Genomic DNA, 14383 nt, shown 5'->3' on the forward strand with positions numbered 1-14383 from the left:
GGAGAGGTCCCCACGAAGATGGCAACTTCCCATGCCACTACACAATTCAGACTGCTTTGACCCGTACGTTGTGCATCACGGATCCAATTCAATTACTTGTAGCGCAGATCAGTAGTATCTCTCGTTCTACAGCTGTTGTACGGGCAATTGGTTCAATGTAAGCGAAACTGTTGAGATGCAATGCATACCGATGTGTAGTGCGGTTTGTCCAAGCTCCCCGCCTTTCACGTGAATGTCTGCTCCAGCTCCTAGCAGCGTTTCTACTACAGATGCTTTCCCTGATTGAACGGCTACGTGAAGTGCTGTGTAGTTGTCCTAAATGAACGATAGAGAAGTCACAGGATCAAATAAAATCCCTTGGAAATAGAGACTTTGCTTACCCTTGTTCGTATGTCGACGTTCGTTCCTCGGGCTATGAGCATCTTCACAACTTCATTGAAGCCAGCTGCTGCTGCTGAATGCAAACCCAAGGCACCCTTCTTGTTCGGCATAAAAAGAGGAACTCCTACAAAATGTGTGAATTCTAACTAAAGAAACATGGAGAAAAATCGACAGCGTACCTCTTTTTAGGAAAGCCAGCGCTGTGCTCGTATGTCCAGATGAGGCAGCGATGTGAAGGAGGGTGGAGCCGTCTCTTGTTCTTGCTCTGATAGAGCCACCAAATTTGTCAATCAGCTGTTCGACGATCGAGGTGAAGCCGCGTTCTGCCGCCACGTGAACAGGAGTTTTGTCATCCTGCAGTAAAACATGAAGCAAACGTTTGTTGATATTTATATATACACTTAGAAATCATCACCCCACGAATCTGACGTAGTGTGGATTTCCGAGGGCCAAAGACTATACAGGAGCGTAAATTGCAAAAACGGGTCGGATCTCGCTCATCTCTTCTTGCATCACTGTAAAATCCATTCGGACGCCCCGGAGGGCAATTCACTTCATCTCACGATTCGCAGGCGGGGGTGAGGCGCAAGGGTTGCCCGTTGGAGTAGTGGACGTCGCAAGGAACCGCCTTCCCAAGCCGTCTGTTTACAGTGATGCAGGGAGAGATTAGCGAGATCCCACCCGTTTTTGCAATCTACGCCCCCGTATAGTCCTTGGCCCTCGGAAATCCATACCACGTCAGATTCGTGGCGTGATGCTTTTAAAACACCACGTATCTCTCATATACAAACAATTATAGTGCACAGATCGGACCAGTATAAAATGGAGATTTTTTCATGTCATGTTGACAGCTAAGACTCGTGAACAATTTCGTTTAATGGATGTCGTAGCCGATATTATACTAACGCATACAGTAGTCGTTGGTGAACCAGCAATTCCCCCTTACATTGCCCAGCCGTGTGTGAGATGATAAATACCAGAACCGATGGCATAGTATCCTGTGACGCAGACAGACATCAGGAACAGGACCATTCGACACCCTCTCTTACATTCATTGCGGTAACTGCGATTTTATCCTCAAACGTGGACGAGAGAACGGGCCTTTTCAAAACATTTCCCTAATATTTCCTTACATTTCTTAAAGAAAGGCTCTTTTATGTGGATGTTTCGTGGAAATCGAGGATGAAAAAGATCGTAAGATGAAAACCTTGTCAAGAATATTGGCATTGGCATGCAGTTTGAACATGACTTTTAGGAGATTCGCGTCGCCCAGGTGAGCGACCTCGTGCAAAGGTGTTCTCCCAACAGCATTCTGCATGTTCGCATCGTCGCATCCGGCAGCAATTGCGACTCGAATTGCTTCTGACGACAGAAAGATTATGAATCAAAGAGATCACGGAGAAGATCACACCTCTAACTCACCCATGCTGCCGCCTCTGCACGCCAAATGCAGTAAGGTGTCACCAGCACCATCTCTTGCGTTGCTCTGCTGCTGAGAGTGATGTGATAGGAGCAGTTCAGCAAGAGATACATTTCCTACCTGAATGACAGAACTCACTATGCTGTAGAAACGATGACTGTGTGTAGAAATGAAAGGCGCCACCACGTTCAGTTTAATTCTGATTCGTTTGAGGTTTGCGAACGTGTAACTGGCCTATACAGTGACTTGCGGGGGGCTAGCCGACGATCAAGTCAGTGTTTTCATCCTCCCAGACATGTCTGGTACCAATTTATCGACCCCGGAGGGATGGAAGGCTTGATTGGCACTGGTGCGGTACTTTTAATGTGTACAAAAACAGAGCAAAATAAATCAGAACTTAGAAGGTTCTCAAAAAATGAGGCGAACGTAATATGTACAAGATGAAGATTTATCTAATCCGAAAGATTGGTGGATCACGGGCAGATACAGCATAAATAGGTTTGTTGTTGTACGTTTTGTGCCTCCTTTCATTAGTTCTTGAGCGGAAGTGTTTAAGGTAACCATAGGTAAAGTGAAATTGAAGATACGATGTCAGGGGGATTTTATAGAACTGAATGTTGTTGAAAATGAGGAAAATTAATTACATGGGATTCAAGAAGATTCCTCAACTGCTCAAGTCCATCAAAGAAATCCTCCAAAGTTGAAAAAAGTGAACTTTTGTGAGGAAGTCAAATCGTTTTACAAGAAAATTGATCAGCACTTAAAGGATACGTATATAACCAAGTAGGGGGAATCCTAGATCTGCATGAGTTATTCCGGCTTTGAATTGTCTCTCTCCCCTCTTCCCTCCTACCTGGATTTAGCTTCGTTGCTAATGGTCCTCAAATTGTCCGGCTACTTTGTGTTTGAATTGCAAAAAAAGCAGTATCGGGGAGAATATAGTTGGGGAGCCTCAATGGCACCCTTATTTCTGGACGCTCTAACCTACTTTTTTCTCTTACTAACTTTAGGTTACATGTCGCAGATCCTCGATCGATCCTAATTCTAATGCTTAGGTCTTAGGGCTCCGACTGATTTAGTTATTTTCTTTGAAAAATAAGGACGTGACCAAGTGCACCTTTCCAACTACATTTTACCCTACAACGGTTCGTGGAGACAAATAAGCTCTATTTTCTCTCTCCTAATCTTTCCAAACAACTACTTTTCTGTTTCGCACAAAATGAATGGAAAGAACGAAATGAAGGGAGCACCTTAAGAGCGAGGTGAATCGGCATGGATCCGTTCCCATCTCGTTCGAGCCGTTGTTGTTCATATTCATCCAGGATCCTTCGAACGATAAAGAACGTTTTCTTTGATCTTCGCTCGCATGCCAAATGTATGGGGAGTTGTTGATGAGGCTGAAACAACTGAATCAATTCATGTACCCCACCTACGTCAACATATTACACGGTGTTTCTCTAATTGCTAGCTAGTAAGTACATATGTCGATATATGCGAGCGGCTCCTCTGGGCCCCTTCCACTTTCGGAGCACCTTTCGTCCACCTGGCCACCTCAAAAAGAGCCAATAACCCCCTCGCTCCTCATTCGGTCTGAAATTATAGTGGTTTCCCGGGTGGGCGTTCCGTCACGTTATACAGCTGTGCCGAAAAGCTTGCCGTGCAAATCTATTCGAGTGGAAAACTCGTCCGGAAATCATTTCAACTGCGCCAGCCAGTGCAAAAACCTTCTGATTTGTGACTGCTCCATATGTCCACCTTTCTTCACACATTCGCTCACATCGCCAGAAAAATTGTAGATGAAATTGAACAACAAATGATGCCTTGCAAGACTTTTGCATGGACAAAGCACATATTTGAGGAAGCAGAAGCAAAAAAAAACCCAAACCCATAAAATCCAAATCACTTTCCCTTTGTCGATAAATTTTGGTTTGCTACAGTTTCCGAATATTTTATTACTTTAGCAAAACACTGGATTTACGGCTGACCACAGCAAGAACACTTACACAAACTCTTTTCTTTTCATTCCCACGCACATCTGGTGAGCATCTAATGGAAAACTAATTTTCTTGGAGAGTTCCATGGATCAACGGATCCCTCCATAAATATGTCACACAGCACTCTGTTGCACATGGTGGATACGAACTTTCTCGAAAAAACTCCCACTACATATCCCATTGACGTCATGCATACCTTTTAGAACCCCTATAACAGAAGTTACTTCCAGACTTACATACCTTGCGTACCTAAGCTAAAGTACGAATAAAATAACAAAAACTAGAACAAAAATTAAATAAATATAAGTAAATGAAAGACAAATAAATAAATAAATAATAACAGTAACAGACAAACAGATCATAATTGCGTGATATGCCGATTTCTCCAACTTTTTTGTTTCCCTTTCTGCCAATTTTTCTCCCACTCTTTCGCTCTCAGCCTGCATCCTAACAGGAAAATGCTTCAGCTTCCAGTTCGAATACACAAGCTAAGAAAAATACCCAGGAAAAAAATGAAGTCAGCTTTCTGCTACAAAAATTATTGTCTTTAGGCTCTACTTTAGGCTCCTTTATTTAGAAATTCCTAATAATAAATCCAACTCAAAATAAAGAGTAATTCAAAATAATTCAATTCTAGGAATTATAATTTTCACTATCCTTGCGTTTGAAAACTATAAAGTCCTCTCGCGGAGACTAAGAAACCCTGGTTTTTCCTAATTTTCGTCATCTTTTATCCTTTCCACCTAGAACATAACAGCGTCTTTTTGTTTACACTATTGTTTGGAGTTGACAAATCCTCCCAAAAAGAAATCACACAGGTCAAACCGCAAAAAGAGTCTACTACAGAGCCTTCTCCTTCAGAATTCGATGCAATTTTTTAAGTTGCACTTTCAGTTGAAGCACCATGACGACCGAATTTCCCACGCAATGCACGATTGGTTGCTGAGGAGCTTTCACTGTTTTTGCGAAAAGTTTTTAACACTAAAACACGTTGCTCGGAGTAGTCATTCTCTTCAAGGTGAAATAAGCAGTTAACAAAAGTATAAACGCTATCGGCCTATAAATGGCAAAGATAAGAGATGACGGAAATGAAAAAAAAATCACGGCCGGAAACCGTCGTCAGAAAAAACGGCGGTACTTTCATTTCGTACCAATTTTCTGAACAGAAAAAAGAAGCCATCATCGGGTTAAATAGCATGCTATATAGATGAAACCTTATAGTAAGTGGTAAGAATATTTTAAGTAGTGAGGTATCTTAATGGATAGAATCGAGTTCAATCGAAAACTTCTTTGTCTCATTAACTATGAGCGAGGCCGGAACAGGGGAACAGTGTGGAATTCTCAGCGAACCCTTCGAAGGAGGCGAAAATTGGTGGGAGCCACAGTTGTCGAGGCGGCAATCCTTCGCTTGATTCTATCGATTAGAGGCAGGATACCGCGAATCTGTGGTGAGGGAATTCGCGGAAAAATCTGGAGTAAAGGTTGTAGATTCAGGAGTCGTTCCGCTCATCTCTCCCTAATTGTCGTAAAAACGGCGCGGAAGAGGCGGCTTTCTCACGACGACTTCAGTTGCAACGCGCCACCGTTGCGCACGCACCGCACCCACGTGCGAGCGGTCAAAGATCAGTGTTGTCTTCTCACCAGCCTATTAAAGTGAAAATCAAGGAATTGACTGCCGAGGGGACCGGAACGTGTACATAGAGGAGCGTTTTCGCGTGCTCCGCAGAGAATAAAGTGGTCCAGGTTTTTTTTTTACGACGATTAGGGAGAGATGAGCAGAACCACCTCAGATCCCACAATCTACAGCCCATCTCTGGCTTTTCCCGCGGACTCCCTCACCATGTTACGTCCACGTTGTGGTATGCTGTCTTTAATAGACTACTCCTTATCGAATTCCTGTTTTTATGCATCTAAACGCCGCATTGAGAAATTAGGATGAGTCATCATTTTCTAGACGTTTGTAACCATATAAGTATATATAGTATAGTATATATAAGTTTCATCATGATTTTCTAAACTAGCATAGTGCAGTTTTCTTCTAAGTTTGTTTTTCAGCTGCCACCCTCGCCCTGCACCCTAACAGAAGAATTTTTTCGTCAATAATATGTGGCAGTCGTTGGAAGTGCTCGGAAGTTTTGAACGCACCCCCGCAGCCCGTCGTAGTAGATCTCGATTCTTGGCGATAATCGCATCCAACATTTCTTTGTCAGCGTACATCGCACAAATATGCGCAGCATTTCGATGGTCCTGTAAAGAAACTTTTACAAATATAAGAAAAAGACTCATAAAGTCAATCGCACCTTCGTTACAGTGTTGATGTCTGCTCCTTTGGCTAAAAGTTTTTCGAACAACGATCGTTTCCCTTCTTTTACTGCAAGCAAAAGTGCTGTGAACCCGTTCTGAAAATCAATAATCTGTTAATGAATGAATGTTCATGTGGACGTCAAAAGCCAGTGAAAGTACTGTACAATATGAAGAGCTGTCTGATGCATGCGTAATAATACGGCGTGGGGAACAGCGTTTTTTGCTACGAGATACGTTAGAACGCGCCACTCTTCTACACACGTAGGTTTCCTCAACAATGTATTCATTAGATTTGCTTGGACAGGTTGCTAAGAACACCTCATTGATTTCCAACCGATCGCTCCTGGATGCGGCGCGAGCGCAAAAGTGGTGCGTCTTCACGTGTCTCGTAGGAACAAACACCTTTTCCCACGCTATTTTTCAGGACGATTAGGGAGAATTGAGCGGGTCAAGCTCAGCTACTCGTAATATACACTCCAAATCTTATATTTGCCAAAAGAGACCCGAACATTGCCAGTTTTGTGATACGATGTCCTTAAAAGACTGGTGTTAAATGCCATTTTAGTCGTGCTCTATACCATACACTTCATTATATCGTTGTAGAATCCGCAATAACGGTATCCTAAAGTGGCACAGTGAGGAGCACCGAATCGGCATTTTTAGAGTCAAACCAACATGTGAGTGTCCTTTTTTGATACATTGGAATTTCTTGCCACAAAGCTGTAACAGGGGACATTAAAGCATATCTTTACAACCATTTATAATCAATTTAATCAAAAATTTGATAAAAAATCAACTGAAAAACCGAAAATAAATATGAACAAATATTCAGACAAAACAAACTCCATATGAAGCCTTATTCTATTGCACTCCTATTTACTACTAGGTGGATGTACAAAAAAGAATTAGCACTATCGAGTTCAAATGCTACTCCCCTAACATCATCGGACACTGGTCCAGCACGGCAAAAAAAAAGAAAAGTTTCCGATGGAATCCTCAGAAATTGTGTTCAGCGTGTTAAATGCGTTCTCCAATTCTCAATTATCTTTCATCTGTGGACAATGGTTATATTCCAGAACTAGAATCTCGTTGGCTGTAGACTTGTGTTCTTTCAATTATACTCGGGCCAAAACCATTTGAAGCTCGGTGCAGTTGCGTAGGCGGGTGCGCTCGAAGCGGTGCGGTCGAGCCAGCGGTTCGGAACGAGTTCGGACCAGTGCTGGCTTCTCTCGGACTGCAACGATGAGAACTGCTAGCAACAATCATTTCCTTCGATTAAAAACGCTGCGCTCCGCCGCCTACGCGGCCTGAGAGGTGCTAGCAACAATCATTTCCCTCGACTCGAAACGCTACGCTCCGCCGCCTACGCAATTGCACTAAGTTTCATATTCTTATAACTCTACTGTAGAGTATTTTGTCTCTCTATCATTCTAACGAAACTACATTCTCAGGAAAGCTGGAGGAAATATTATTGAAAAGGCATGTAATTTGCTTGTCCTCCAGATCTCCCGGTTACATTTTTAATACTTCTTTTTAAAGATAACAACAGTGAAAGTGTTTATCATCTGTTTAGGAGTTTTTTAGATTTTTTCCTAGCTTAAACAGAGAAGGGAAATAACTTTTGCATCGGAATGGACGGCTACAAAAATATGGTCATCGAACGCATTTTGTTGCTAATAAAAGGAGTACGGGGGCAATTCACGTGTGTCGGAGCACTTTCGAGTAGGAAAGGATCTGTGGGCGTCGCATTGAACCGCAAAGCTCCATGCGTCTCCATGGATCTTGTCTATACGCAACACCTCTCGTCAACAATATATGGCACCTTTGTTCCATTGGAAGTGCTGAGATAATTATTTAGTATTTAATGATTGGTGAGAAAGACATTACTGGGCTCCGAAAATCCATCCATTTATTGTAAAGTAAATTGAAGTGTCGAGAACAAAAAAAAACACAAAACAGATGGCCGTTAGGGGAAAACTGCTCTGATTTTTTTTAATTTTTGATTGTTTTTTTTTGCAATAAACGACTCCTCAACGACTTTCGATTTATCCAGTGATTTTTCCAATGCTTTGAAGGGATACCAACGTTCAGCAGGAATTAATGAATTACGAAAATAAGATGGAAATCAAATCTGACGATTGAAATATTAAGCCACAGAATACCTTAGTGCTTAAGAATAAGTGATAGTTTCAAGTAGTAATTAGTCTTTGCTTAGTGAATTATCGAGATTTTCTTTAATAAAAATTTTTTACAGAGTCAAGGCAAGAAATATAACCAGCAGATAATATCCGGGTTCATGTTCTTCTTTATCTTAAGTCAGCTACGCGAAATAGAGAAATTGGGACCGTTCTTGTGGTACTCCTCGTTTTCCAGGCTGAGAAAAATCCTCAAGTTTGGAATAGAGAAATTATAAGAGGCATGAATGAATGGTGAATGAGTATAATTTTATATTATATTGTTTACGTATATTGTTAATTATATATTTCAGTATATACTTCGTTCCATGTATTACATTACTTATTTTTATTTGGGTTGAGCTGATTCAACGGTGAAAAAAAATCAGAGAAAAGAAAACGGCAGCTATTGCTTGTTAGAAAATTACTGTAGAAATATGCAGACAAGTGAGGAAATTTTCTACATTTGATAATGATTCTAGGAAGTATTCACGCAAAATCGATATGCAGAAAATTGGAAAATGTCCAAGAAATATTTTTTAAGGAGACTATTGCTGTAATCGAGAAGGCCCACCTGATCAGCAAGCGAAAAATCATTTTTCTTCACCGTGTCCAGTTCAGCTTCCATCGTTGGCCATTGCTCATGCTTGGCCATGTACAGGATCTATAATGGAAGGCAGTGAGTGTGAGCAAATGCTACGAAAAAATGCTGATGGTGAATTTTGTGGGGGAACGAAATTGAGAACAGAAAAAATAGTGAAGTTCCTTTAGAAAGCGAATAAGAAGGAAAACATCCCGATGGACCAATAAATACGGTGGGACAAAAATGTCAAAATCGTAAGGAGACATACTTTCGTTTGCGGATCCGCCATTGATAGATCTACTTGTGTCTCTGAAGGCTCCGATTCTTTTCCATCCTTGACTTTTTCCTCTTGTGAGTCGCTCGTTAGGTTATCATTCGCAGGTGAAGAAGTTGTCTTCGGTGGAATAGGTGATCCTATTCTTGGAGAAGAATCCGTAAAAGTAGTCTGAACAAGGTCTTGAACGTCCTGAACCGCATTTTCGGATATAAAGCTACCAACTTTTGATTCAGGTGGAGATGCTCGTGTTTTAGTCTCATCGCTACTCGACACGCTTTCTTTCGACTTCATCTTTGGAACGAACATTTTTTTCCGCGTGGTGGAAGCGGTGTCTTCTTGTGATGGCGTTTTTCTATCCACTTCGGGTTTTTCCACATCGGCTTTTTGCACATTGTCGAGCATTAACGCCTTAAAACAGTAAGAACACAGCGTTTCGCTGGATCGTGTCCGTATCAAATACCTTCAATCCGAGATATTCCAGTTCTGCTTCGTCCTTGTTCTGTAACAGAAGACCTATCATTCCTTTAGGTTCCACTTGATCTGCTGATTTTGGACGAGTTACTATGTCGATGGTCTAAAACAAATTCAAAGTGTTGAAAAAGCGGATTTCATATTATTTCCTGAAAACCAACAGGTTTACTGCACGAAATCTCCTTCATTTCTTCCAGTGCTGATCCCAAAATACCAATTCGAGTGCTTTCTTCTTCCCTGGAAAACGAAATAATCCACTGCAAGTATTTTCCTTGGATTTCTTGCCAGGACTAACCTGTCCGCCTTTAACTCCTCTAACGCTGCTTTCATTTCTTTTAAACCTACTGCTAACATTCCTCTTCTTCCATCCATGGAACGGGTCCTTTTTTGAAATAATAATGGAGGAGGATCCTATGACGATACGATACGTTGCCGCTACGGTACTCTTGGCGGAACATTTCACTTACCTTCCCATTTTGTTGAGTTTTAATTTCCCAAAGAGCATTTGCAAGGATTCCTGGTGGTCTTTCGACTCCTTCCATCTCTAACGATTGGAATCTTAAAAAAAAAATTCCCATTGGTTGTAAGTATTGTACAGTGTTCTGTACTGTGTACTGTACAGTGTTGTGCACATTGATACGGTAGTAAGCGTTTTGTGCAGAAATACACTTACACTATAACTATAATAAGTAATATATACGGCAGTATGTTGGCTGGCTGGGCTAGGTGGTTAAGATTGGCTATAGCTGGCGCGGCTGAGGACCACGCCCCACGCCCTTCCGGTCATTGAAGCGAACAAGGAGAAACTCTCTTTCCGCTTGACAAATAGTGGTTTCGTCGTCGAAATCTCGTCCAAGATTTCGAAAGAAGTTTTCCAGGAATCTTGTGGCCCGAAACTTCGAGAATTTCGAAGGCCAATTGCTTGTAAAAAGTTTCTTGTGAAAGCAACGCGTCTACATTACCGGACTTTTTCTACAACTCTCCTTTGTGTTTGTAAATAACTGCATAGCAACAGCGTAAACACTATTAATTTTCTATTTGTACTATTTACAAGATTTAAACGCTATTTTAAAGTTCCACATTGTGCAGACATGAACAACAACAATGTAACAACAACAACAACAACAACCACATACAAAAAAAACTTCAAATGATTAGATTTTTTTAACTTCGCATGGATTCGAGCCTGAGAAGTCCACGCCTGAGAACTAGGTGATATAAACCCCGTTCATGGCAAAAACGACTATTTTTACATCCGGAAAGGAGCGCTGTGGTATCCAAAGAAGTGTACGCCTGCCATCGTACGTCAACGCTATAGCAGATGAAAAAATTGTTCATGATTATGCGAATGTAATCGGGAGAGAAGTTTGCGCCGAAACAGTTTTATTTTGTTTAAAGGAAATCTAAAATATTTTTTCAAAGAAGTACAAGGAAAGGAATGTCCTCAACTTTTTTTTCTTCTTTACCAAGTTACTGGTTAAAGTATATTGACTGTTCTTGTTCTGAAGTTACAAAAATAATTAACTTAATTAAGTTTCGGAAAGTTTTAGAAATGTGATTGATACCCTATTTAGCCAGCTCTCTTCGTATAGAAGTACCACACAGAAACACATACGAGAGCCGAATCATCGCAAAAAAAGGTCAATGCGACGTCAAGGAATGGACGTATGCAGAGCGGTGGTGAGAGGTTCCCCGCAGCTTCTACACAGTTGATCTTTCGAAACCTCAGGAAGCCGGTCGAGCCCTTCGTGCCTCCAGAGATGATGCGATGAATTGATGCCGGTTTTATTTGCGAGGACAAAAAGTTACCTTATACATCGATTGGCCCCATAAATAATAGTATGGACCGAATATTGCGTTCTATATTTATTTTTCTGAACTTCATTTTGAGAGATATCGAAAACAGCTGGAAGAAAGGTGAAATTATTGGAAGCAACGTAGAACTGACGAATGCTGGTATTTTTCACTAAAAGATAGGGTTGCGGGTCCATATCGAAAGTATTAACACGATCAAGCCACCCTTTCCCTATACTTGTCCTGAAAAACGGAGTGGAAAACCTCAACGATCGAATTTTCCTACTAGGCGTCCAGCAACGCGGCAGCACTTTTGCGAGCGGCGGCCATATGTGCCTGATCTGCGAGTGGGTAAGAGAGGCAGCGTAATCAGTCCATAGATTCTCCGCTCGCTTGAGACCCTGTAGGTGTGTCTACGCCTCGCGTACGTGACACGTTCTTAGGTGCCTCGTAGGGAAATTCGATCGACCAGGACGTTCTCTACGCCATTTTTCAGGACAACTTGGGAATTGACCTTGGACGTGTGATGTACACCCATAACGCTATCTTTTTGTGGAGAGAACTCCACATCGTCAATTTCGTGATATATTGCTTTTGAAGACATACATTTAGAAACATTTTAGTGGGCCATGTTGCTCCGAAAGTAGCTTAACATTTTTTTTATTAGCTGTTTTACTTTTATTTCATTCTTTCCATATTTATTATTTATTTCATTCCAAATTTATTTTTTCCGGAAAAAAAGCGTTCTTTTCGTAATATTCTTCTCTTCTTGAATGAAAAAACTATTTGCTCTCGTTTGAGCCCGAGATGTGCTATTCTTACGAAAAGATTATCCATGTAAAGTTACGTTTTTTTTTCTTCTCTTTCATCCTTTTTTTGTGGTTAATCGGGCCAATACCATTAATCCGTAACGGGACTCTTTTTTATCCGGCCATCTTGCGATCCAAGTCTTCCATTTCTCAGAGCAGCGTACAGGGAAATTTTCGAGATTAACCGAGTCAACAGCACTTGGACACAGCAGTCTCCATGAAGTCCAACAAATCCGATAAAATGACTTACGCCCCCAGAAAAAATAAATCTGACGATCGCTGGCGAAGTCTCGCCTCATATGCTCATCGGAGCATAAGCGCCCACCGCAAAATGACGTTTGGGACATAGGGCGGTGTTTTATGTCACATGTTTACTGAAAAACTGCGTAACGTTGTAGTTTTTTTTCCGTCTGAGCCCGGTTGAATATGTTCGAGAACGGCTGTAACTGGCCATTTTCCAACTGTCATCAGAATATTCGAGAAATAGCTTTGTCAGTTGATATGGTCTTTTGCAAAAAAAAAAAAATCCAAAAACTTTCCAATTCCAAGAAAAAATTCCACATCAACATATTCGAGCACCAGCGTCATCAAAATGTTTTTTATAGTTATCCCGCATTATCTGCCCTACTCTACAATAAAATCTTCGATTGCTGCTTCTTTGCTCAAGCGGCCGCCTAATGCTTACATTCGTCAATGTCTCGTCGTCAAAGTACCTCCTCGGTTATGACTTGTTCTTGTTCGAGCGGCATGGAAAGCACCATGTGTCTGAAAGGCCTTGCGAAGAAATCTGACAGTCAGGGTGACGGTCTTCTTGTTCAGCGTTTCCTACCTCATTTAAAAACATCACCCCGCGAATCTGAGGTGGTACGGATTTTCAGGTGGAGTATTCGTATACGGGAACGTGGATTATGGAGAGGGAGGTGATTCCGTCCATTTCTTCCTAATTGCCGTAAAGAACGGCCCGGAAGATACGGCTTCGAACGTTTCGGCCCGCTGTTTTCTACGACGAGTTCGATTAGAGCGCGCCAGCCTTTGTGCACGCGCCGCATCTTCCGGACCGTTTTTTACGGCAATTAGGAAGAAATAGACGGAATCACCCTCCTCTCCATAATCTACTATCCCTTATAAGAATAGTCCACCTGAAATCCGTACCACCTCAGATTTGTGGGGTGATGTTTTTAAATTTGGTCGCTTACGACTCTTGTACTCGATTGCCGTCAAAGCGAATCACGTGTTGTGTTCGGCCCACCTCATTTTACTTACCTTGACAAATTCGGAAGCGTCGTTCATCTCCGATCGTCGACGTTGGACGGAACTCTGAATTTCCCCCTTTGTACGGCTGAATATTCGAGACAACCCTTTCGTTGGAAGGGACAATGACTCACTGACTGAATTTTTTTCATCCTTGCGAAGAGATCTGATGGTCAGTTGACGGTCTTCCTGTCATACGTTTCTACCCTGTTCAATCGCCTCGTTCGCTTTAATGTTTCTGAAGCGTAAGTCAACTGAAAAAGAACACTGGCATTAAAGAGTTGCAACTAGAACCGTACAGTCGGATGAAAACTATTTCACTTCACTTGTGGTGCAACCATGTACGTAAGCACCTGAGCTCACTACCGGACCCTATCCACTCAACTCTGCAATCCGAGAGGAGCGGCAATGGTAGCTCCGATCTGATTGCAGAACTGAGCTGGCCGAAAGTCTGGATATGCTGCATCGAGAGCAGTCGCCTGCGCAGTTGCACCACAAGAGCGGCTGTGTTGACCCAATTACATTGGCCTCTGTATTATTCACTAAATTTTACCTCGATTAAATTATTAGTTAAATTATTTTTTTACACAATAGTAATATAATATTGCATAATTTTATATAATCCAAATCCCTCGTTTTTTTTTCCTTCATCATCGTTGGTTTCCTCACCTCCTCCCACGCAGGTAATTCTTGTTGAACTACAGTCCCTCGGTTTTTGACAGTGACAGTTTACTTCTTGACCGAAGTTGAACTTCTATTTTCAAACAGAAACGTTAGACGAGTAGGAGTAAATATTAAAGAAAAGAATTGTTGAAAAAAAAATCTCTATGACTTACATTTCTGAGCTGAACTTCGCAAAAGGGTTCTGTCACGAAGTTGATAACAACTTTGCTGGGATGTGCAGCGACAGCTTCTTCACATCGCA

At 41.7% G+C, this 14383-nt stretch overlaps 1 protein-coding gene across 1 annotated transcript in view; it reads right to left on the bottom strand.

The window, feature by feature from the left end:
• Window positions 1-10146, bottom strand: part of RB195_006932 (uncharacterized protein) — a gene marked incomplete at both ends in the record, with an annotated part of 36769 nt that extends 26623 nt beyond the window's left edge. Inside the window, 15 exons of the mRNA XM_064180295.1 lie at window positions 189-315; window positions 381-505; window positions 561-735; window positions 1589-1743; window positions 1804-1921; window positions 3052-3198; window positions 5941-6042; window positions 6096-6194; window positions 8848-8937; window positions 9125-9301; window positions 9356-9541; window positions 9594-9707; window positions 9766-9841; window positions 9900-10015; window positions 10072-10146. Coding sequence (XP_064037176.1) covers window positions 189-315; window positions 381-505; window positions 561-735; window positions 1589-1743; window positions 1804-1921; window positions 3052-3198; window positions 5941-6042; window positions 6096-6194; window positions 8848-8937; window positions 9125-9301; window positions 9356-9541; window positions 9594-9707; window positions 9766-9841; window positions 9900-10015; window positions 10072-10146 — 1882 coding nt within the window. The remainder of the gene's footprint in view (window positions 1-188; window positions 316-380; window positions 506-560; window positions 736-1588; window positions 1744-1803; window positions 1922-3051; window positions 3199-5940; window positions 6043-6095; window positions 6195-8847; window positions 8938-9124; window positions 9302-9355; window positions 9542-9593; window positions 9708-9765; window positions 9842-9899; window positions 10016-10071) is intronic.
• Window positions 10147-14383: the final 4237 nt, after the last annotated feature.

The sequence above is a fragment of the Necator americanus genome, chromosome I (genome assembly GCF_031761385.1).
Source record: "Necator americanus strain Aroian chromosome I, whole genome shotgun sequence".
NCBI classification, from domain to species: domain Eukaryota; kingdom Metazoa; phylum Nematoda; class Chromadorea; order Rhabditida; family Ancylostomatidae; genus Necator; species Necator americanus.